The sequence below is a fragment of the Anguilla anguilla genome, chromosome 14 (genome assembly GCF_013347855.1).
Source record: "Anguilla anguilla isolate fAngAng1 chromosome 14, fAngAng1.pri, whole genome shotgun sequence".
In the NCBI taxonomy this organism is placed as follows: domain Eukaryota; kingdom Metazoa; phylum Chordata; class Actinopteri; order Anguilliformes; family Anguillidae; genus Anguilla; species Anguilla anguilla.
In genome coordinates, this window is record NC_049214.1 from 4772683 (window position 1) to 4798120 (window position 25438).

General features: G+C 45.6%; 2 protein-coding genes across 3 annotated transcripts in view; one reads left to right on the forward strand and one right to left on the reverse strand.

The window, feature by feature from the left end:
- The window catches only part of niban2a (niban apoptosis regulator 2a), a 53303-nt gene extending 35293 nt beyond the window's left edge, over positions 1-18010 (reverse strand). Inside the window, exon 1 of the mRNA XM_035391106.1 lies at positions 17561-18010. Within this exon, the coding sequence (XP_035246997.1) occupies positions 17561-17615 (55 nt within the window). The 5' untranslated portion in view covers positions 17616-18010. The remainder of the gene's footprint in view (positions 1-17560) is intronic.
- A 5173-nt stretch (positions 18011-23183) lies between these two features.
- The window catches only part of stxbp1a (syntaxin binding protein 1a), a 43935-nt gene continuing 41680 nt past the window's right edge, over positions 23184-25438 (forward strand). The window contains exon 1 of one of the 2 annotated variants that reach the window (XM_035391107.1): positions 23184-23403. In XM_035391107.1, coding sequence (XP_035246998.1) covers positions 23367-23403 — 37 coding nt within the window. In that variant the 5' untranslated portion in view covers positions 23184-23366. The remainder of the gene's footprint in view (positions 23404-25438) is intronic. The other variant, XM_035391108.1, reaches the window with a different exon arrangement.

Sequence of the window (25438 nt, forward strand, 5' to 3'; positions counted from 1 at the left end):
CCAAATATCAGAGTGAGCCTGCTGTCCCCTAGAACCCCCCCCCCCCCCCCCCCCCCCAGGGCCTGGTTATACACACTCAAACACACAGATCACTGATAAACTCCAACTCATATTTCAATAGATACATGACAGGAGCATCGCTGGCATGTGTCAAACAAATGTGCGCGAGAGAAATATACAGGTCATACTGAACAATGAGCGCAATGTCAAAGCAGCTGCTGCCTGCGCCAGCCTCTGGCACCGCCCTCGAACAGAACACGGGTCAGCGACCGGAGAACGGCCGTCACCGACGACAACGACTAGCCCCGGCGCTCCCAAAAAGGGCTAACATTCTATTTACTCCAAAGGCTAACATACCGGTGTCACACGAAAGGACGGCTTCCAAGACGGCGCCGCATCGCGTTCATTCAGCAGAAGCTCGCGTGCAAGAGAACGCAGGCGCATGCATGCGAGTTGCAGAGCGCAGCGGCGCGAGACCAGGCTAACTGCATTCCAATGCCTGCGAGCGTTAGCGCAACACCAATAACGCACTGAGGGCCAGGGGATTTGGTCATGGTGTTCGTTTTGGATAAAAGCGTCTGCCAAATGAATGTAATGTAATGTAATGTTTTGCACCAGCGATTGGTTGCGTTAACAGTTTTTTGCGCGTGCTAAAAGGTCTTGCATATGCTGAAGTCCTTGGTAGATTAGGCCTTCTATGTAGGGGGCGACGTAGCTCAGGAGGTAAGACCGATTGTCTGGCAGTCGGAGGGTTGCCGGTTCAAACCCCGCCCTGGGCGTGTCGAAGTGTCCTTGAGCAAGACACCTAACCCCTAACTGCTCTGGCGAATGAGAGGCATCAATTGTAAAGCGCTTTGGATAAAAGCGCTATATAAATGCAGTCCATTTACCATTTACCATGTACACACTGCAGCTTTCACTGACCAAGACTTTCTGAGGCAGGGATCTCCTGCAATTGCGGTTAACTTCCAACCCCGCAAGGCAGGTTAAGTTTTGGAGAGGAAAAAAAAAGTGTGCGAACTCCTTAGCCAAGATCAAGAGCATAAGTGCTGAGACACATTTAAAAAATCAGCAAACGCTGCAGCACGCAGAGACTGAGGGCAGCAGGTAGCAAAATGGTCAGGGAACCCCCGGCCTCCAACGCTGTGGGTTTGAATCCCAGGCAGCACGCTGTTGGTGGACTCTTGAGCAAGGCACTTAACCTACATCACTTCAGTAAATATCCAGCTGTATAAATGGAGTTGTGTGTACACAGAATGTGAGCTGTTCAATTAGACTGGGATCCAGAGCAGCGGCTAAACGGCCAAAAGGGAAATGTAGTTTTTTTTCCCCAATTGTGCTTCAGGTCCCTGATCTAAAGAGACCTAAAGAGCTGACAGTTCCATCCCAATGTTAAACACCGTGATGTGATGTATGAATATTCTCCTCCTGCCAAGTCTTTCATCTACTCCAGTATGAGAGGGGGGGGGGGGGGGGGCGAGCCTATCGTAGCTGAGCTGTAAACAGCACACGATCACGCTCGTTTCAGTGAGCGATGAAAAAAAACAACGCAGTTCTGATTCTGCGGGATAAAGGAAAACGCACGCGAGGAATTTACTGTAATCTGCATCCAGAAATGTATCTGACAATACATTGAAATACACTCCAAAATGCACCAATCGCATCCGCGGAATACGTTTAAAAATGGAGCGCACCTTTCCCCCCCCGCCTGTTCCCCAAGCTCTTTCATTTTAGCTTTGTACCCCTCACTCCTGTTGATGGGAGACACACCGACAGCAGTGTGCCTCCCATCAGACGACACAGAACTCTGAACAATGTTGCGTTCATGCAGTGTGGTTCTGCTCTGTGTTGCAAGTCAGATAACATCAGCTTATCAGCTGAACATCACACTTTGATCTGCTCCCGCTGTTACGGGGAGAAACAGCAACAGGGCGAACTTTCCAGGAAACAAAGAGGACATTTTCAAGTAAAAACAACCTTTAGCCGACCCTGCGCGAAGACAGGCAGCAGAATGAGCTGAATCTGCAGATCGCAGTGCTGCGGCTGGGAGCAGGGAGGCTAACGGCTAACGGCTACATGGGAGAACGGAAGAATGGACCAGTCTGCTCTGCTGGGGAAGATAACTGAGCTTCATTGTCATTAACTGGGCCAGGGCATGTACAAACACACACACACACACACAAATAAATTTGCACATTAACAGACACCCACAGATTCTGCCTCACACAGCAAACAATATATACAAAATATGTACATGAATACACAAATTCACACACACGCACACACACACAGACACACACAAATGGATTCACACACACAGATTATCTCACACAATCATCACACATCGATACACACAGACACAGAGGCACACACACAAACACATACAGTACAGACACACACACACAGACACACACACAAACGGATTCACACACACAGATTCTCTCACACAATCATCACACATCGATACACACAGACACAGAGACACACACACACACACACACACAGCCCAGCGAGGGTCAGTTTGTACCTAATCGCACACAGTGGGCTGTATTGACAGGCGGCAGGGTAACAACGGCAGTTAGAGGTCGGCTGGACCTGGGGAGGCCATCTCTGAGAAAGTGTGTCAGCGGCCCCGGCGGTAAAAACGTTAGCACATCGTTAGCGCTAACGAGGGAACAAAAAGCTGGAACCCCGCTCAGTGCCAGCGATTCCCCCCCGAGAGTCTGAGCCTCCAGCGGGACGGGTCGCGGGGGAAGGAAGGAGAGAAAGGGAAAGGGAGGATGAAGGGAGGGAAAGAAAGAGACAAAAAGACTCACGTAGAAAAAGTTTCAGACCGCATTACGCCAGCAGAGAACTATTCCAGAGAGGATGCGGTAACCGCTATCAGATGTTTTATCGCCATTCCCATTTATGAATGTGCTCATAAATTAGCCTACATTTGTGTGTTCGGGGGGGGGGGGCGTGTTTCGCGGGGTGACAGAGAAATGAGGTGACTGCGAGGAGACAGGAAGAGAGAGGAGGGATGACTTAGATGCTACCAGGAGGAGGGAGAGACTGTTGCGCGTAGGAATGACTGTGTGAGCGTGTGTGTGAGTGCGTGCACGTATGCCAGTGTGTGTGTGTTGCTTGTCTATCTGAGTGTGTGTGTGTGCGCGTGTGTGTGTGTGTGAGCGCACGCACGTATATCTGTGTGTGTGTGTGCTGCTTAGGATAAGGTTGTCTATCTGTCTGGGTGTGTGTGTATGTGTGCGTGTGTGCACAGGGGTGTACGTCTGTGAGAGAGACAGAGCAGTCAAACATGAATCACAAACACAAATAAATACGAAAGGAATAAGAGCTATAATAAAGGAATTACTGTGTCAGGTCAGGACAGTAATCATTCCCAGCATGGCTGTGTCAGCTAAACACAGCCCAGACAAGATGTCTCACAGCAGCACAGAGCAGCCTGCATATGACATCACAGCCCTGCTCATCCTGCCACCTGTTTGTTCAGCTGGACATTAAACCAGGTCAGGATGAGGCAGCATGCTGAGCATCAAACACGGGATCTGACTCCATGCTATTCTGGCCCAACACTGAAACCCTTAAGCCGAACCAATACTCTCAAAAGGAAAGTCGCACCTTCTACCTAAGCGTGGTACATGCATACATACATGCGTAAAAAGGGCCAGTTCTTACCTGGGGACACAATTACTGCAGGGGCTACAGTGACTCAGCAAAGGCGTTCATGCGGTCAACCGCATGCAGCTTAAGATTTTATAACTGCGACCTTCAGCAGAGGTGACTAGCACGGAAGACGCAGGAAATCACAAACACCGTCAATAGATTCACTAAGTTCAGAATGACGCATTTAAAACGGAATCAACGTGGTTTGACAACGCGGACGGGTAGTCCATGTACCGAACTGGGTCTCGTTTCGGTTTGTCTTTTTTTGACTACACTTCTTCAGAAACAGGCTTGTAGTGCAAGTCCGTTCGGTTTTTGGTCCACGTTTAAAAAAAAACTTTTTGGCGATGTGCATGATTTTCTGTGCGGAAAGCCGCTTTCATCCAAAAACGTGTCATATCTTCCGCACGGACCATTACTTAGCCCACACGCGAAGTCTAAATGAACCTTAAAACCGCACGTGTTACGGGAAGGTTGAATGATGGCTTTTCTCCCCTCTCGCTTCATTTCTGGTAAAAAAAAAAAAAAAAAGGACCGGCGTTTTTTCCAGAAGTTCTCGTGCACCGATTGACACTGAACGTGATTCACTCGCGCGGCCACAGAAAGCCACGTCCTCGGAGGAGACCGACGTAGTCGGAGCTCAGCGGGACAGGCTGTTAAAAGAGAAGCGATCCACGCAACGTGACGTGGCGATTTCATGGTAGTGGATGATCATTAGTGTTTTCAGTAGCTCCCAAAAGCAAATGATGCAAATTATCTACAACAAAAAGAATCCCTGCCCTATCTGTGTAACTAATGACTCAGTGCAAAGAGACTCATCTGGACCTCCTTATGTTCCCAGCCAGCAAAATGCTAAATATCAACCAAGACTTTATGAAGTCTCGGGGGAAGAGGATTTCATTAACTAGGGACCCATGTAATTCAAAAGGAACGTAATGGTGGAAATGGTGAAATTGTGTACTTTTTAGTACTTTCTCATCCCCAGTCAACATGCACATGAGCATGTAGTTCAGAACCCTGGGTATTTACACAGAGTAGGTGCGCTACTGTCCTGTAATACTGCGATTCCCAGAATGCTCTGTGCCTTCCGTCAGCAGGCACAGGAAGTGATCCGTGGGCCTCAGCTCTCCACCACACACCCCCCAATCTCCTCACCCCCCCTTTTTCACCTAAGGTTTCATCTCATTTTCAATTTATATTTCATCTCACACATACGCAAACACACACACGCACACACACACACACAAAGCCACAGCCACACACACAGCATCTACTATAGCTGACACATACCAGCATTCCCCTATCAAACACGCCTCAGCCTAGGAAACATAAATAAAAGCCGTTTGGCTGCGATGCAGGTGCATGCTGACAAATAACAATCAGAGAAGGGAGAACTCTTATCTGGGAAAGCTGGAGTAAGAGGGACCAACTGACAGGAGGGTCAGCTGCAGAAGTGCTTTTCGCTCGCTGCTGATTGCTGGGTTAACTAAATCAGGATTACTGCGTGAAACCCATCTGATTTACTGCATTTCGGGCGGCTGAATTTACAGATGTTGTGGGGTTCAAATCTAAAGTTAGCCAAGTAACAGCAGTATACATGAGATGTTCTTTACAGTATTGCAAAACGTGATTCACGTTGCATATCTCAATCTTTATAATTATGACTGAAGTAGACTGGAGTATGCAATCTAATGTAATATGATATTTATCTGATACAGAATGTACAGCATTATTTACATGCTTAAATGTCTGGCGTTTAATGTGCTACATGGGTTATTAATATTTAGGAAGTATTAATCTACTTCATATGTTGATTTTCAACACGCAAATATATACAAACACACCGTGTTTACACAGTCACCTTTTTAAGATGAGGTCAGGGAATATTATATATATACATATATGCACATATATATTTGAAAAAATCCTTATTGTTCTTTTCATTGTAAAGTGAATTACATAGTGCTTTTGATTGACAGAGGGAGAAGGAAAGGAAAGATATGAAGAAGGAAAGAGAGGAGAAGGAAGAGGAGGAGTTGTAGCCTGAGAAGAAAAATACGACTCCTGTCTCTCCTAAACAATCTATCCGGAGTGAGCACAGGACATACAGATTACCGCCACGGGGACATTTTCCATCATGGAGGACATCAGAATCAGACAGAATGGAGGGAGAGAAAAGGAGGGGAAAAGAGAGCAGAGGTGAGGGAAGGCAACACAATGAAGAACTTGACAGTACTCCCCAGCATGTAAATATCGCACACTCCCAAGCGTGTAAATATCGCACACTCCCGAGCATGTAAATTTCGCACACTCCCAAGCGTGTAAATATCGCACACTCCCCAGCATGTAAATATCGCACACTCCCAAGCGTGTAAATATCGCACACTCCCGAGCATGTAAATTTCGCACACTCCCAAGCGTGTAAATATTGCACACTCCAGAGCGTGTAAATATCCCACACTCCCGAGCGTGTAAATATCGCACACTCCCCAGCGTGTAAATATCGCACACTCCCGAGCGTGTAAATATCGCACACTCCCGAGCGTGTAAATACCCCACACTCCCGAGCGTGTAAATACTCCACACTCCCGAGCGTGTAAATACCCCACACTCCAGAGCGTGTAAACACCCCACACTCCAGAGCATGTAAACACCCCACACTCCTGAGCGTGTAAACACCCCACACTCCAGAGCATGTAAACACCCCACACTCCCGAGCGTGTAAATACCCCACACTCCCGAGCGTGTAAATACCCCACACTCCCGAGCGTGTAAATACCCCACACTCCCGAGCGTGTAAATACTCCACACTCCCGAGCGTGTAAATATTGCACACTCCCGAGCGTGTAAATACCCCACACTCCAGAGCGTGTAAATATCGCACACTCCTGAGCATGTAAACACCCCACACTCCTGAGCGTGTAAATACCCCACACTCCCGAGCGTGTAAATACCCCACACTCGGGCCAGACGGTTCGCATTTCCCTTTTCCTCTGTCTTTGTCTTGCCCCGTGAAAGAGGTCATTAAAGTGTCCTGCCCTGCCTGGCTCCTTTCTCCTTCCTGCTAACCCTTGTTTAGGAACTCGGTATTACAGAGTTCCCATTTAGGCTGGCCCGGCGTTCCGACAGCTCTCCCTTTGAAGGCACCTGGCGGGGTCGGGAGCTGGGGTGAATTATACCCCCCCACCACACACACACCCACCAACACGCACGCACGCACGCACACACACACACATACAAACACACGCGCACACACACAAACACACGCGCACACACACACGCATGCATGCACCACGCACATAAGCACACACACACACACATACACCTATGCACACATGCATACACGCACACAGGCATGCACACACACACACTCTCACAAACACATATGCATACATGCACACACACACGCATGCATGCACGTGCGCACGCACACATACACAGACACACACGTTCCCTCTCTCTCTCTCTCTCTCTCTCTCAAAAAAGCATATGGACACATGTACATACACACACTCACACGCAAACACACACTCTCACAAACGCATATGCATATACACACACCCACACACCCACACACAGCAGTCCTGTATCCCCGGGCCTCAGCCTCACGGATCCTTTGATCCAGCTGATTATAGGACAGTCAGACGCAGTGCTGTGCAGCTGCTCCTCGGTCACATGACCAGAGGAACACAAGCAACTTTATCTGTGACGTCCAATTCCTTTAAAGCAGCACATCAAAAACCAGCTCAAACACTGCAGCCTTCCAGTGCTGGAGTATGACATCCCTGCTTTGCCATGCCTAAGAACTTCACATTCACGGCCACAGGCCATGCCGATCATCCGTGGCCAGGCCTGGGATCATTACTGTGGCCATCTCCGTAATCTTGACAGTCAGCCCTATGTCTACGCCGATTATGCACACCATCTGCAAACGACCGCACGTCGTCATGCAACTTCATCCCAACTGCATTGCTGGTATCACAATGAAAGTATCACTAAAACATGCATTCACACAGTCATAAAAACACAAAAACGAAAACGCATACACACATTTTGCATACTTGCACACCAACAAACACGTACACATAAAGTCAAACACACACACACACACACACACACACACACACATACTGACTGAGCCATCAAACTAATAAGCTATACAAAGACCTAGACACAACAGAAACGGAGAAGGTGCACACAAACAAAAACAAAAGTAATTCCTTAAGAATCCGTCTCTGTCCTGAAATGACTCTCACTGAACAAACATCCAGACAGTTCTTCCCTCCCACCCTTTTAAACACTGTTATTTAAATGCTTTGGCTTCCTGGGACTGTACATCATGTCATCTTACCATCCTAAACTGCCTTTATGCACAGGCAGCGAAGATCTCTCCATTGGAGTAATAAAACAGGGCATCTCATATCTGCTAGTGACTGACAGCCTGCACACCTGGAGATGCAGGAGTTCCCACGTGACCCCAGAAAGAGGGTTTGATTGGCTGCATGGCTCTGCATCATCGCTGAGAGTAAGACAGAGAGAAGACAGCAGAAGGAACTGGAGGCTTCTTCTCAGCGCTCTACAGTAGCCTGTTTCACAAACGCACCGGGAAGCAGAGGACCGGGAGGTTCACAGAAACCTGAGACACAGGTGTCCCGGTGGAGTTTTACAAAAGCCTGAAACAGACGGGGCCTGCGTGTATGGGGCCTGCGCGTGCCCCCCTCTGGTTTTCGGGACGTAAGCCCAGAGCTTTCCATGTCAGGTGCTGGCCTCACAACGAAGCGATTCTCACCATCGAAAAAAAACAACACAAAAAAAAGCCTTTGACTTTGACCTCTAACACTTTAAGTCTTATATACAGTCAAAATTTTTCTTTGAATGTTGATTACTGTATATGTGTATATATATGTGTGTGTGTGTGTGTGTGTGTGTGTGTGTGATTTAAACAGATTTAAAACAATTATTTCTCCTCACTGCAGTGTTTGTCGCAAATGTGTTCCAGTACATGCAGGTACACTGTTGTCTCATTTTGTTTAGTACCACTGAACCTTTCTCTTGGTATGCATGTAATTTGATGACACAAATGTTCGTCATTCCAATAAAACTGGTTTGAAATCAAGATTCTATTCTTAAAAATATTTTAAGAATCTTTTAAGAGCATTTTTTTATATATTTGTAATAAATAATAAGTGAGTTCACATGTGCACATGCTTACATGATATTGCTCTGTTCTGTCTGCCTATGAAAAGGGTGTGAGAGAGAGAGAAAGTGAGAGAGAGAGATAGAGAGAGAGAGGGGGAGGGTATAACATTATAATGCCTGTACTATATGTTGTTTTTTCTGTGGTTGGGTAGAGAGAGAGATAGAGACTGCTTAAAAAGCAGGCAAAAACAAAAAACCTTCATGGTTGGACTAGACACTGAAAGGGATTTGACCACACTTAACAAAGTTCAGGTATTTTTTCCTCCCCCATCAAAAAAAAAAAAAACAAACAAAAACGCTATCCAATCAAAAATCACTCCTCCATGGAAAACTGCTGACTCATCATTCTCATTGTGTCCCTCCACCAAGCATCACTGAACCTCAGACAACCTTCTGAGACAAACATGGAGCTTCCCCTATTCCTGTCCCACATCCACCTGGAGCCCTCATGTGAACCCCCCCCCCCCCCCCCTTTCCTCCCTCCCACTCTCGGTCCTCCCTCCATTTCCTGTTCACTCATATGGCTCACCACAACATCCCTTACTCCTTCAAAGACCAGACGGTACCACTCACCACTATTACGAGAGGAGAGATCACATTATAAAATGTTTTGGGTTTGGGGGTGGGAAAATCGATTCTTCAGTCAGCCAAACAAAGTCTATGCTCACGCTGTAATGCTAGGCACATCAAATCTATAGCGAAAAAATGCTTCATGGGATAAACCTCAAATTTTACTTTTAGTAGATTAGTTACACTTATATTTCCTAGCTTTTCTCAGTTGAAAATGTTTTGGTTCATGAAAACATATAGGTGCAACAAACTGAAGTGAAAATTGTAGGTTTATCCAAGGAAACATTTTTTCTTTCAGTGTACATTGACATTTAGACTTTTATCAGAAACTGATACTTTATGTATGCGTACATAAAGGATTTGGGAAAGAGAAGAAAACATATCAAGTTATCAAACCTATGTTTTTGTAACCTTCACAAAGATGTCACTTAGATTTAAAATGTCAGGGCAGGGCAGGGCAGGCACAGCATAACAGAAAGCACACTAAAAATAAATATTTAACATTCTAATACTATTTAAACACATACTGAACTTACAAAGCCAACAAAGACAATATTAAATGCACACTCTTAATAGTGTGCTTGTGTGTGTGCGCGTGTGTGTATGTGTGTGAATATGAGAGAGAGACAGAGAGAGACGGAGAGAGAGAGAAGACAATGGCCGGGATTAGTTGGCAAAAGGAGTTTTGTCATTTCAAAGAGCCTGGTTTCTCTGGCAATATTCCACAGAATTAACTTCATAGACCAGGGATCTGACGCTCTGGTGCTGGACAGTGACAGTGCCCGCACGTTTTTGTGGTTTCCTTTCACTCAGATGAATATGTAGGCCTTGAAAACAAGGTGTGTGGACATTTTCACCCAACAACCGGAGACATAAATTCAGGACTCGATGCACTTAATACTGAAACGCACCAAAAACCCTCCCGGAGGGGGGTTAAGATCTATGCCACCACCAAGCCTGTGGCACACAAAGAGCTGTCGAGTTAAAGCTAACATGACTTGCTAAAGCATGCCCCGCCCCCCCTCAACCCCCACCCCACCCCCACCACACCCCACCTCACTTCCCTGTCCTACTCCAGAGAACCTCAGCCCAATGAGCAGAGACTTCTGTGAAACAGAATTATATTCTTTAAAATATTTCAAGAATCTTCTAAGAGAGAGAGACTGCTTAAAAAGGGCAAAAAACTAAAAACCTTAATGGTTGGACTAGACACTGAAAAGGGATTTGACCATACTTAACGAAGTTCAGGAGTTTTTTCTGGAATGGAACCAGCTGACATCAACCTCCCCCATCAAAAAAAAAAAAAAAGCCAAAAACGCTATCCAATCAAAAATCACTCCTCCATGGAAGATGCCTTCCTGGAAAATAGCCCCCCACCCCCCCACACAAAAAAAAAATCTTCCTTCAACGTCTCTCAACACCAAAAAAAAAAAATGAAAAAACAGTAAGTAACCAGAGAGGCAACGAGACAAGGTGTCTGCACCGCAGGGAGGGAGAAACCGAAAGTGAGCGAGGAACACCAGGAAAGAGTCTCCGCAGGAATAACAAGAGCGCAATTTAATACCCCCCCCCCCGCCCCCCCCCCCCGCCCCCCCTGAACCAGCCGCGGTGACTACAGCCCGGCGACTCCGTCCCGTTCGCTCTCCTTACGGACGCAAGACCGCGGGCGGGGACGCTGCCACGGTTTCGATTTCGGGCAACTGTTTTTCAGTCACAGTAGAGTAGCCGTGCGCACATCCAACCAGTCATTTGGCCAGGTGCAGGATAAGAGTGAAATGTGAAGATTGAAGGAGAATGGATGTCCGCACACTGGATTACAGCTCCCAATACTTTATTGACTAAAAAGCAAAGCAACGTTTTTCAACCCAACAGGGTCTTCATCATGCAAAAAAAAATCAGGCATTTTGCCTGATGAAGACCCTGTTGGGTTGAAATGTTGCTTTGCTTTTTAGTCAATAAAGTATTGGGAGCTGTAATCCAGTGTGCGGACATCCATTCTCAAGATTTTTCAGTCAACCTGGTTTTACAAGAACGGTCCCCCCTCCCCCCCCGCGATACTCCATGCTATGGGTGTATGTATTAGGTACTCCATTGGGTTGTACAACAGTGATGACTTGGCATCAGTTCTGCTCATCGCCTAAACCTTGAGGTATTATTCACTCACACAAGTTGCTTGAGAATGAGGTTGCCTGTAAAATGGCCAAATTGTTGAAAAAAAAGCACTTAAACAACCTGTGCTAGTGCCCCGGGTTCCACACTTGGGGGGGGGGGGGGGGGGGGCTGATCAAACTTGCATCACAGCCATTGAGGGATGACGTCACAGCCATTCAGGGATGACATCACAGTCTGCGGCTGCTCTGTTCGCTCCAATGCGGTGCCAGGCCGCGAACAGCCCGTGGCACCACTCGCGGCACCAGCGTAGCCGGTGTGGTAATGTGGCCATGACCAGGGGGGAAAGGTCGGTGTGGTAATGTGGTCATGACCGGGGGAAGGATACCACCACTTATCAAAAATCCACCGGCAGTGATGTCACCATGCACTGAAGGAGACCCCCCAACATCTACAGCTACAGCTGAATCACCGACCGGTAGAAAGACAACACTTACAGCATGTGACGGGACAATGAGGTAACAAGACCAGGTCAAAGCCTAGTATATAGCTGGACAGGCCGACCAATGGTGTGACTTGATAACTCAGCCGACCAATGGTGTAACTTCATCACTCACTCACTCAGTCAGTCAGTCACAGACATTCGCGTTGGTAGGGCTGGCCCCGCTGTTGCGGTCCAGCCAAAATAATAATTGTTAGAAACAAAAACGTGCCTACACACGTTCAACAGGGTCGCCAGGCTGGCCCCGGTTCTGGATGGAAGCGCGAGGCGGGAGAACGGCTGAAAGCCTAGCCGAATGACCCCATTTCTCCCTTTGAACTTTCTCAGGTTTCTCACGTTTGTCACAGCAGCGTTTGGGGACAATTAGCCGCAGAACCGCCCTTTTGTTAGCGCGGCCATTTCGCGACAATGGGGCGGCGTGCGCCCCCCCCCGTGCAAACAAATTGGTGCTTCGATGTCGACCGCTGCGAGGAAGGGATTTCGTTTCCGCTGGAATCCGCTCGCGATGACGAAGAGAGCAAGGGCCCTCTCTGCGCTCTGTCTACGGAGGCGCGGGCCGCCCGATTTTAATCACCGAAATCTCCTTCCCCCCCCCCCCGCCCCCCCCCGGGATTAATGTGATAGTCATCATCACCCGAGACGCTGTGGGGCCTGCCGCAGAGGCCAGGAGGCGTGTTTACAGCGCGATGTGTTCCAAGAGAAGGAATGTTGATCTAGGAACAGGTTTCTTCTGTCCACACCCTCGCTTTATCCGCTACGGAGCGAAAGGGAAAAACCGACCCTGGATCAGCGCCCATATTTTATTTATTTATTTTTATTTTTTGCCATTTTCTCCCCAACTTAGCTGTTATACCAATTCCCCGTGTGTATCACAGTCCTGGTCGATGCGCTATCCTTTGTCAGTCTGGGGAGGGTGTAGACTACCACATGCCTCCTCCGATACATGTGGAGTCGCCAGCCGCTTCTTTTCACCTGACAGCGAGGAGTTTCACTGGGAGAGCATAACGCGTGCGGAGGTTCACGCTATCTCCCCCAGATCCCCTCCCTGCTGAACAGGCGCCCCGACCAACCAGTAGGAGTCGCTAATGCAACGATCAGTACTCATATCCTCACCGGCCACCGGCTTCCCACCCGCGAACACTGCCAACTGTGTTCGTAGGAACGTCTGACCAAGCCGGAAGTGCCGCTGCCGGGGATTGAACCCGGGTCTCGCTGGTGGTAGGCAAGTGCTTATACCTCTACACTACCCAGACGGCCTCAGGGCCCATATTGACCGTGTCTCAGAGTGAGAGGACTAATCCAGACACAAACCTTTTTTGCCCACAGCCCTCACATCCTAACCTTGGCCATTATGGGCTAAATGGCTAAAGAGATCCTTCATTCATTCCCTGCGATGGTTCATGAGGACGGGTAAGGTAGGAGCACGCTGAACCACACAAGCTTCATTTTTGGAGATGATGACAGTGATCAGGGATCTGGGCCCTGTTTCACAAAGCAGGGTCACTGAGTTAGCTGGATAACTGCACTGGAGTAAAAGTCTGAACCCTCCCAAATCTGGAAAATGGACTGAAGTAAAAAGAGCTGTCCCGGGTTTTACTCAGCGCAGTTATCCAGCTAACGCAGTGATCCTGCTTTGTGAAACACCCCCCCGAGGTCGCCAATTTGGGAGGAGCGCCTCCTTCAGTCGGTCTACTCAATGGGACGTTAAACTGCCGTCCTGATGCACCCTGCTCATCATGGCACTTACCCCACGGCACCTTTCGGTAACCCCCAATATCCCGGCAAGCTGGTAGAGGTGAGCATCGTTACATCCACCCATCTAATCACCCCACTTACACCTGGAGCTCAGCATTACAAAGTAGGTCAATGCATTTATTCCTGCGGAGTATCAACAGTTGCTAATGGCTATGACCCCAATGGTTTGACATTGTCTCTTTGGTGTCTAAACACTCATATTATGGAATCTGCTAAATGCCAAAATGTAAATGTAGTGTATGACTTAAATACAACCCTGGTCCTGGAGAGCCACAGGACCTGCTTGTTGTTATTTCTAATTTTATGGTTATTGCTCGGCCATAAAATCAGAAACTAATTTGGACCCAAAAAAACGAGGCACAGTGATTTTAACCGTGTAATGGGCTGCTTTAATTGATCAGTGAAATGCTGAGTAACACTGTAAAATGGCGGTGGGGTCCACAGGGACCTCCAAATTTTTCCAGCCACGGGGCCCAGACCCACGTCTCCCAGTGCATTCCCGAGATTCCGGGATTAAAGCCCTCTCTCTCTCCACCCCACGGGGCGACTGAGAGGGGGGAGTCAAGAACGGGGGGGTCGGGGTCTCTCTTCATCTGCCTCCGCCTCTCTTTCTTCGGTCTCTGTCTGTCTCTCGCCGTCTTTCTTTCTCTGTCTCTCTCCACCGCTCCTTCGCTCCTTCTCTCTCTCTCTCTCTCTGCCTCTCGCTCTCTAGAGTCTTTTTCCAACGCTGGCAGCAGTTTAAATGAGGAAATTGCAAACTGCCAGACTTGCTAACGTGGCAAAGATTCAGAGATGGAACCCAAGATCAGCATGGCAGGATGGCAGCACCCCCGCCGCCCCTCCACCCCCCCCTTGTCTACTTGTCAAATTAAATGGTGATACAGTACTATGCATACTTTGAAGATTGTAAAACTTCAGTAAAACTTTAACTATATTAATGACCATTCAGGCCAAATTATGAAAGATCTAATGAATAGTTAATAACAACTGTAGTAACTTTAGATGACAAAATAAACAAGAAACTATATTTATTACAACTGGAATCTTGATGTGGAGAAACCATCACAAATTAAATACCCACCAACCATGAAAACTCCATTCTCTGACAGAGGAACTATTACCATAGATATCAGCGGGACAGCCCTTGCCGACATAATGCAGATACCAGCCAGTGATAAGACAAAGGGAGAACAGTGAGGACTAGTTCCACAACCAGAGCCCAACTAAGCAGCACGCTAACCCAGCCCCACCTTAAAACGGATTCAGCGATACCTCCGCCACAGCCTGGGAGATGGAGCATCAAAGCCACATTTGCATATGAACACATGTGCACATGCGGAAGACAAGAGCACACATTGACAAGAGCGGGCTAATTCAGTCCCGTGCGGGCTTGGCTTTCACCTGCCGACTACGAAGAGCGTTCAGCACCGAGCGACGCCCGGACACGAAGTGTATCCGTCTCCACCGCACGACCACAAACAGAGGCAAGCAGCAGACTAGCCAGCAACACCTCAGCCGGGAGTCGGGAGAAACAGGGCTAAAATAAAAGTAAAGTAACATGACAGTATCAGCTTTCGGTGTTAGGCAATGAAACTGAATTCCAAAGACTAGCAAGACCCACATTCGTATGATTACACATCTCGTTTTTGGATTATTGTCCATGCAGTACAGGAGGCACACACTATTTCCCCTGTTCTGGAACCATGGCTGGGCCGGGATAGGTGGCCTGTCCCGTTAACGCGGTGCCTGTGTTTCCGCCCCATACACCAGCCTTTCCCAACCTTTTTCCTCCCGTGGCACACTTTCCAAATTTACAGAATCTCATGGCACACCCACTCTCAAAAGCATAAAAAATAAACACCCTGCAGCCCCCCCTCCACACACACACGCACGGACGTAGGCCTAAATGTTCTTTTGGGGCTTTAATTAAGCAATATGCATTTTAATGACATTTATTTTGGCTTTTGTCAATGGGATTTGTTCATTTAAGTTTTTTCAAATTCATTTGAACATTTAAATTTAAAAAAAAAAAGATTTTTCACACAGCACACCTGACCTCGCCTGATGGCACACCAGGCAAAATATTAAAAAGCTCCTATTACTATTAGACAACACGCTGACAGGGCGTGATTCCTGAAGTCAGCTTAAACTATTTTTGGCCCGTTTGGCCTTCCATACTAGGAAAGGACGCAAGGGCAGATAATATCGACGATTGGGATGAGCCCCCGCGCTCTGAGCAGGTCGCCACGGTGACCATGACGGTACCCAGCAGTCAAGGAAGAGAACCGTTTTCTTTCCTTTTCTATAACAAACCAATCTGCGACTGCTTTGGGCTTTTCCGAGAGGACGGCACTGACTAATCATTGAACGGCAACAACAGAGCCAGTTTCGAGAAATTTGGTGACATGCTTTCTCGTACTTTCCTTTTGTGCCACCTGGATTAAAACATGACACCAACAAGTGCGAGCAGATCACCCTGGAATTTGGAATTACACACCCATCCGGAGGAAGCTGACTCGGAACTGGCTTCATAGTGTAAATATTTTTTGGATTAATCTTTGCGCATTACAATAAGACAAACGCTATAATTATCATGCCATTGTAGCTGACAGGGACTTATGGGTGGCTTGTGTCCGGCCAGACGCAGAATCTGTTTGTGTTACGTTCAGCCCATGGTAAACATCCATCAACAATGTTCCTTTCTTTCTAGCTAAACAATGAATCCAGTTTCCTGGCTCAAGATTTCTTACGATGCAAAGAAAAACGTACAAAACAGGGTCGACCACCTGACCACTGCCCAATACTGAGTAGCCAGCCATTCATGATGCCGAAGACTGGACAGTGACATATTCATCCCGTTAAAAACTGTCAAACAGCCTTTCTTCTTCTCTCTATCACTTCTCTCAGTCTCCCCTTCACAAGCACCCCCCCCCCCCCCCCCCCCCCCCACCCCCACCACACCACACATGCAGCCTGCTGCAGCCAAGGCACTTTTCACAGACACAAAGGATGGTACAGAGCAGACTGCCCTCCAGCTCTGTCACAGCTACAAGCGTCTCCGCTAATTTTCTAAGAGGAGTAGAAACGGCGATATACAGTATATATATCACACAGTTACATTTACCATTTACATCATAAGTTCAGACTGTCTTTGGGGTTTCTGGTTTTTAGAGACTAAACGAGGGAAGGGTGGGTGGGAGAAGCTGGCGACATCGATGTTCTTTATTCAACACAATTACCAGAAGTTGATCCATCATCATACTTCCAAAGTCAGCACGAAGTGCTATATTAGACTACATTAAAGAGCTTTGATGTTATATGTATTGCCAGTTAACATGCACATGTATAAGGTGAATAAAGTGATGCTAATTTTACAAAATACTGAGGGGACATAACTGTTCAACGAATGTGGTTTTCCAGAGAAATTTTAATTATTGTGCCACGTGGATACAGAGCAATAGATGTCAGTTTGAATTTTGAACGCAACAGCGAGGAGCGAGGACCTAGATGAACGATTTTGATAGTGGCTGAGAATTTTACACCTGGCTTAATGATTTCAAAAACGCACGTACCGCCATCGACAGCAACTACCACACATGTATAGTAACCTCTGACAGTATCGTCAGAGTTGGATCATGTATGTATCACATTTAACTATACTGCAATGCGTAGTTTACCATAGACAATGCTTACCCTGTCATCGTCAAATAACTCTAGTCGAACCAGACGGTGGCAGAAAATCCCCTGGTCATTACTTACCTGCAATCATCTGACGCTTGCCTTCATCCAGGTGCGAGGAAATGACATCCCCCATGGCGACAAACTAAACTTAAGAGTCTTGCAGACGAACTCGCAACCCTAGCAAAGACTGTTCCCCCAAGTGACGGGGAAAGAGAGACGCGCGTCGCAATAACAGAAAATAAATAAGCGAAACATAAATAACATTTACGAATCTAAACGTCTCCCCTCACCCTCCCCAAAAGTCGTTTCAGCTACAAACCGCACTGAACGAAAGTGAGTTGTTTCTATTTCTACTTCGATAAATTTCCCGTTTCATGAGGTAAAACCCAAACACAGTAGGGTAGAGATCCCGTTTGCACTGAGAAGTAGCTTCGCTTTGACTAGACTATGAATGCAGGCAAGAGAACTATTCTCTGTGCGCGAAGACACACCCTCTTCTGTGTGGGTACTCGTTTTACGTGTTGGCCTCCATCAAACTTCTTAGCGCATCTTAAGGTGTGGTCACCAGAAGGCAGTGTATGAGCCCAATGGAGCGGAGACGGGGGGACTCCACCTTCGTCGTTAAAATTACTTGAATTTTTAGAGAGATTTCATTATGAACCTCCAGCACGGTTTCATTTTTGTTTCTGAGACATTTGCAACACATTACAGTGATCGTTTTTTAAATCTGAACTCACAAAACAGGTCTTCAGTAATTCGTTTCGCAATCGTGCGCTTTGTGCATCGCGTCTGAGAATATTTGAAGTATAATTCTAATAGTAATTGGAGCTTTTTAATATTTTGCCTGGTTACATATGGTAAGAGCTATTTTGTCATTATTATGTTTATACGCCGCTCATCAGTATGCATTTTAACATACGCTCATATCCGCACCAGTGTATCGACACTGGACACCTAAGATATGGACGGAGTAAGGTTTTACGGACCGATAAGTCGGAATGAGTGATTTTCGGGAGTACGAAGGCAGCATGTATGTTGCCAAAGCAATGAAAGACTCTCGGAACCATGCCTACAACATCAGTCAAGCATGGCGGAGGATCAGTGGAAGTTTAGGGTTCTATAACAACATCTGGAGTCGGTGATTTGGTTTTGCTCGAAGGTATCATGAATGGTAAAAAAAATACAAACAAATCTCACCCAAAAAAACACATCATGCATTACCCTCTAGGCAACGTTTGATTGTAAACTTAAAATTAATTCTACGGCAAGGTAATGACCATGATAACTCTGCTAAGAAGATCATGTTGCTGGTGTCCTCAGAACAATGGACTGTCCACCCCAGAGTACAGACTTCAACATCACTGAATGTGTTTGGGATTACTTGGAATGGGAGAAGCTGAAAATGCAACCAACTTCTAAGACTGAACTGTGGAAATGTTTACTAGAAGCATGGGGAAATATCCCTGCAACCTTCTTCAAAAAAACTCAAAGCAAGTCTCTTTAAGAGAATGGAAGCTGTAATAAAGGCGAAGGGTAGACACACTAAATATTGAAAGATATTTAATACTGTACATAGTTGCAGAGGTTTTTGTTTAAATTTTGTTCAAGCCAACAGGAAGACCACAAATGCCCACATAACAGATGCTTCAAACAGTGGCGTGCAGACGGCCATCTTTGTCATCAGTCCACCCTTTTTCAAATGGATAGGCTACTTAAAGTGGCACTTAATGTCATAAAGCATGCCACATCTCAAGATGGTTTCACAAATTTGACTGTGACGACAGTTTACTGCATTTGCCCACACAGTCCCCAGATCTAAATCCAACAGAGCACCTTTGACATGAGGTGGAATGGGAGGTTCGCAGCGTGAATGTGTGGCAGATAAATCTGCAGGAACTACAAGTCAGCATGGACCAAAATCCCTTTGGAATGTTTCCAGCACCTTGTGGAATCAATGTCACAAAGACTTCAGGCTGTTTTGGAGGCAAAACAAAGGCAAAAAAACCCCCTACCTGGCACTAGATATGGGTACCTAATAAAGTGATGTGTGTGTGTGTGTGCGTGCTTGTGTTTGTGTGCGCATTTGTGCGTTTGTGTGTGCGTGTGTGTTTGTGTGTGTGCGTGTGCATATGTGTGCATGTGCGTGTGTGGGTGTGTAGGTGTGTGCGTGTGTCTGTGTGTTTGCGTGTGTGCGTGTGTGCATGTGTGTGTGTGTGTGTGTGTGGTTGCGTTTGTGTGTGCGTGTGTGTGTTTGTGTGTGTGTGTGTGTGGTTGCGTTTGTGTGTGCGTGGGTGCAGGTGTGTGTGTGTGTGTGCGTATGTGTGTGTGTGCGTGTGTGTGTGTGTGTGTAAAACCATGAAGAGGCAGCGTCCCGCTGCGTGTGGTGAGGTGAGTGGAGACACGCCCACACGTGCGTACTCACGTCTGCGTCTGCGTGCTGGCCTGTGCACGGGTGCGTCTGCGTCTGCGTGCTGGCCTGCGCACGGGTGTGTCTCTTACAGTTTGAGTCAGAGTGGTTCCAAAAAAAAGCCTTCTCCCGAAGACCGCTCTCGAGCGAAGTGCTGACATGCTTCAGTTTGGTTTGACATCAGGCCAGGGTCACACCCAGAACATTTTACTGCAGTATCACACATGACTGACATCCGCACTCGTCCTTTCAGTCTCATTCGCTGCCCCAAAACCTCCCCATCGCTCATAGGCCTCCCTCATAAATCTACTCTCCCTGCTCATGCGGTGGTTTTCTTTATACAGTTATAACCCTTGCCTGAACGCTGGGTCAAACATTTATAAATAACTTCAGACATTTCGTATGAAGTATTATTAGAAACATAAAATTTCAGAAAATGACTAAATGTTTAGTAATGTGTTTCTTTTTTGGAAAATTCGCAGCAGAGGTTTGCAGTAATATTTTGAACAAAAGATTTTCATCTGAAGCATTTGAAAATACTTTGTTGAGAATCAAACCAAATAATTGAAAATTAAGTGCTTCAAATACTTCAAATGCCCAATTAAAATATGATTTAAAAGAAACAAATGTGAAGCATTATTGTTATTTCAAAAACATTTTAAACTACTTTAATACAGTGCCCTAGAATTTCACAGCTTGTATAAAACGTTTATTAGTGTGTGTGTGCAGCACACTTCCAAGGGAGGTAGAGACATGGCCCAAAGGTGAGTGAGCACACCTGCCATTAGCCAGGTAACTGAGCTGCTAGTTCAAGCTCACCTGTCTGGACTAATACACAGGTAGGTGGCAGCTGAGGTTTTTGAGCCAAGCCATGTCTGAAACAGTTTTCCTGCCTTCTATTGAGCATACAAGTCTTAGACAACATGTATACTCAACATGTATACTCAAAAGTAGGTGAGGTAGCTGTTTTGAACACTGCCCCAATCTATAGAGATAGTATGCTGCCAGCAGCTGAATGAGTTGGGAAGTGGCTAAGGGGAAGGTGACTCTTTCCATTGGAATTTTTGGGTTACAAGTTCTCAAGCACTGGTTCCCATGCCGTGTTCTGGAACTCTTCCAAACTGCCACTGGCCAATATGTGTGAAGTGTTGTGATGCAAGTACACAGTGCCCTTGGTGCAGGGATGCCCAGCCCTGTTCCTGGAGATCTACCGTCCTGCAGGTTTTCCCTCCAGCCCTAACAAAGCCACACCTCATTCGACAACTACAGATCTCATTGAGCTGCTAATTAGCAGAATCACGTGCAGCCAAATTAGGGTTGAAATGAAAACCTGCAGGGTGGAATATCTCCAGGAGCGGGGGCTGGGCAGCCCTGCCTTAATGCTTTGTACCTCGTAAACGCAACAAAGGCTAATCCTTCTTGGGACTTCATGCCAACTTCTGCACTTGGTTAATTGGCTCAATCACATCTTGATCTGATGTTTATGTAAGCATCCGCTTACAGCTACACATTGCATGTGTATACGCAAGGGTTTTTCGATGTTCCAGTATAGGATTAGAAGATCAAGACAGCATAACTGATTAACTGGTTAATTTATCGGAAGAAAAAGGCAGCATATACACTGGCCCTCCAGTACTTGGACCCCTGATTTAAACGCAATGTCGATAGACAATCATTACATATTTTTACAGACTATCTTTGGCAATATAACCTATTATTAAGCCCTTTAATAAGTTTATCACAATGCATATTGCTCTTAAGGATAATTATTATGCACATTTTTAAACATTGTGTTTATATTTGTTGTTATTCAGCTTGATCTCTATGCACTGCAATGATACTGTAGCTGTTATCCTAATTCTTATTTATTCTACTTCTATCATATTTTCTTGTAAATGGTTGAATAACAGTGTCTGCTGAATACATAAAAAGAGCAAATCAAAAGTCTTTACAACTGCATAGGCGGTTTTGCTTTTATTTTTAATTGATCCGGTTGCCATATTGTCCCATTTAATTACTTTTCCCCCTTTGGTCAACTTTTCAATATTAACTCTAACTGCTCAGTCGGGGATGCGTGAGCAATTCAAACATCGAATTTTGCCGGGACAAAACCTGTGTTATAGGGCCCTCTGGTGGCCACATTCAAGTAGTGCTACTACCACTCCGGAAGAGAATTGAAGACCGAACAATATGTGGATTGAGTATATCAGTTTCATTAAATAACACTAGCTAAAGGTATACACATTTCACTGCACAGCTGACATATTTCCCACCGTCGTATCTGTCAATGTTTAAAAGTTTTTAAAAAATTGCAACTTTATGCAACCATATAAACCATAAATCATTCAACTTGTTGCCTTAGGCCAATTTATGGTTACATCCTGGTCTGTATCTGCAGTTCCAGTATACCGAACACTAGCAACAGAATTATTAGTAATGGCCAGTCATATTTGAAGGCATGGACTATAACATGCACGTGCACTACATCTTATTCATACATTGCTTTATAGTGGCTATTTGGAAAAATTTGGCACTTGTTCTTCATTTAAAAAATAATCTCATCTCCATGGGGTACTTGAAAAAAAACGAATATAAATGCATGACATCTGATTATCTGTATAATAATCCTTACTGTTGGAAATGCAGCCTTTGCCTGATGCCTTTAACTTGGTGTGCCTTGATGTGATGTACACTACGGGTAAAGAAAATTATAATGACAACAAAGTGCATTTATACACCATGCGCCTTTCATCGCTTCATAGCATGATCTCAAATAAGACTACAATGAATGTTCATTAGAGGGATCCTAAAACAGGGACGTTATATTACATATATGATGTTGTAGAGGAAGAAACTATTGCTTATTTTATGCTGAGTAGGGCCTACCTGACCTGTGGCCAATCGTGTGTGGTAGCCCAAGGCTTCAATATACTTGTGTTCTCCACAGCTGAACCGGTCCTTATTTAAAAAAAAAAAAATCTATTTTCTAGTTCTGAAAAATCATGATATGACCGGCTGTTCATTTTTAGAATGGTGAACAAATGGACCATATGTCCTTTTGAATAATTTCACGGAGAGCTGTGATCACACATTTAAATACAATAAATCTGTAAATCCTGCAATAACACTCACACACATATTAGCAATGCCTGGAATAGCCCTAATTAAATAGCGTAGCGCTGATATCCGAACGTTCCAATTTGATGCGGAAGGGTTTCCGCAGTGACTCCGGGAGACGGTTTGTAACGGACCATGGTGACGATTAATGGGGGGAGGGCGGGTGGATTGTATTGCGACGCAGTGACGTTGCATCCCCGGTCGAACCTCCGCAGTCAGCTGCGATGTGAAGTGTACATAGTCGCTCTAGCATAGACAGGGTGGGATATAGCGAAGAGAGAGAGAGAGAGAGAGAGAGAGAGAGAGTAAAAAAAGAAAAAGAGAGAGAAAGAGTAAAACGGTTTGATACACAGCAGCATCATGGCACCCATCGGACTGAAGGCGGTGGTCGGCGAAAGTAAGAATACTGAATTACATTTGACGCTCTGATTTTCAATTAGCTGTTACGTTTAATCTTAATAGCATGTAAGGATTACGATTCGGGGGGTATTGCACTTATTCCAAATGCGGATGTGAATGTGTGAGTGTCCGTGTGTGTGTGTGCCAATTAATTCCTCATGGATGCGGCTAATCTCAGAACGCTGTACCGTTGTACGAGCGTTATGTCTTAAACATACATGGCATTTCTCTCGGGGATCAGACGATGCGGATGCGCGTTACAGATTTGGAAAGGTCAGGAATAAAAAACAGCGACTGTCTCTCGCAGTTATTTATCGTCATTTTTGGCTGAAAATCTTTTAGCGAAAGGTAAAATGCGGAATACGCCCATCGTTTCTGGTGGAAATTAAAATACGAATTATGCGGCGGTGTGTTGACAGCCGTAGGCTACAGCACATCCGATGTTTTGGATCAGTGTTTTTTTTCTTCTTGTCAAACCGTAACACATTTTATTATTAATTTTCCTGGTAAATCGAACCCCCCTGTAGCTTGTGTATTTATTTTTTTTCACGTTACGGGGGTGGTGCGTTTATTCGACATCTTTTTCTCCCTTCTCGCGAAGCCTCACCCAAAAGATTTATCACCAGACGGCTTCATTTGGTACAATGAGATTATATTCACGTTTAAATGTGCAGCCTTTTCAAAAATCAAAATTTGGAGCATCCGCCAGTTAATGGCGGAGATTGTAGCCCCAATGATGTGGAAAATTATATTTAAAAATAAAATAAAATTTAAGGTACGTAAATGCACATACTGGGTATAATATCGTGCGTGTAAGACCAAGCACCCTCACTCACGTTTATCAGAATCCTTTCGTAGGCTGCAAGAGGAAATGCGTTATAAATGCACCAGCGGTGTTTGCGCAGTAGTTGCTTTTTTGGACGTATGTTTTCACTGCATACATTTTTGTTTGTTTGTTCTGCCCGGTGCAGGGGCAGTGCATATAGCCCAGGTGATAGTTTTGGTAAGATTTACGGATGATAAAATGATTTCCCCACCCCCAACTCCTGGTGAGAAACCGCGATATTTCTTATCTACTGGAGCCTTGAGACACTAAGATGCAATGGCTCGAATCAAATATAGCCTACAATATTTGGTCACAGCTGTACAACACTGAAACGCGAAGGGAGCGTCATGATCTTCTCGGTAAATGCTTTACAAAGTAGGCCTGATGCCTAAATTATGTATCATCCTATTACGCAATTATTAAAGTGTCCACGGGCTGGACCATATGTACTATAACAATTTTTTATCGGGTTTTGGTACACTGTGGCATAGAAGCGTAAAACAAATGAAAGACTGTATTGTGTATATATGCGGCCTTCTGTATACCTAAACGCTGAGCACGTCTGCGCTCTCGTACGTGCACACGCATACTATACATGCGCGTCAATGATGGCTTGCGTATAGAGGTTATTCACAAATAGAACAGAAGGGTTGCCTCTCAAATGCTGGCTGATCAGCCTCCTCATATATTCTGCCTAAGGGTTTGAAAAGCAGCCGGAAAAAAACGGTTAAACAACTGGGACAGCTGTGTGTTGGGTACTGTGGGTGTTTAAAAAAAAAAAAAAAACATTCAGGCTTTATTCCTGGCTGTAGTATGAATACGCCTGCCATATTTTAGTTGATTACACAGCAAACAGAAAATACAGCCTGTCTGCCAAGCTTAGAGCAGGTGGAGGTGTGTGTGTGAGAGAGAGAGAGAGAGAGAGAGAAAGAGAAAGAGAGAGAGAAAGAGAAAGAGATGGAGAAATAGAAAGTGTGCGTAAAGGTGAGAATACATGAATGTTCAAACGTAATGCTGAATTATAAAAATATACTTCAAAACCATAATGTTCATGTTAAAATTCTTATTGAAATTTTATGCCTGAAAGCAGGAATTATACATTTATCAGATGCTCCTATCCAGAACAACACAACATTTTTCATGGCTTCCATTTATATACCTGGCTATTTACTGAAGCAATTCAGGTTAAGTACTTTGCTTAAAGGTG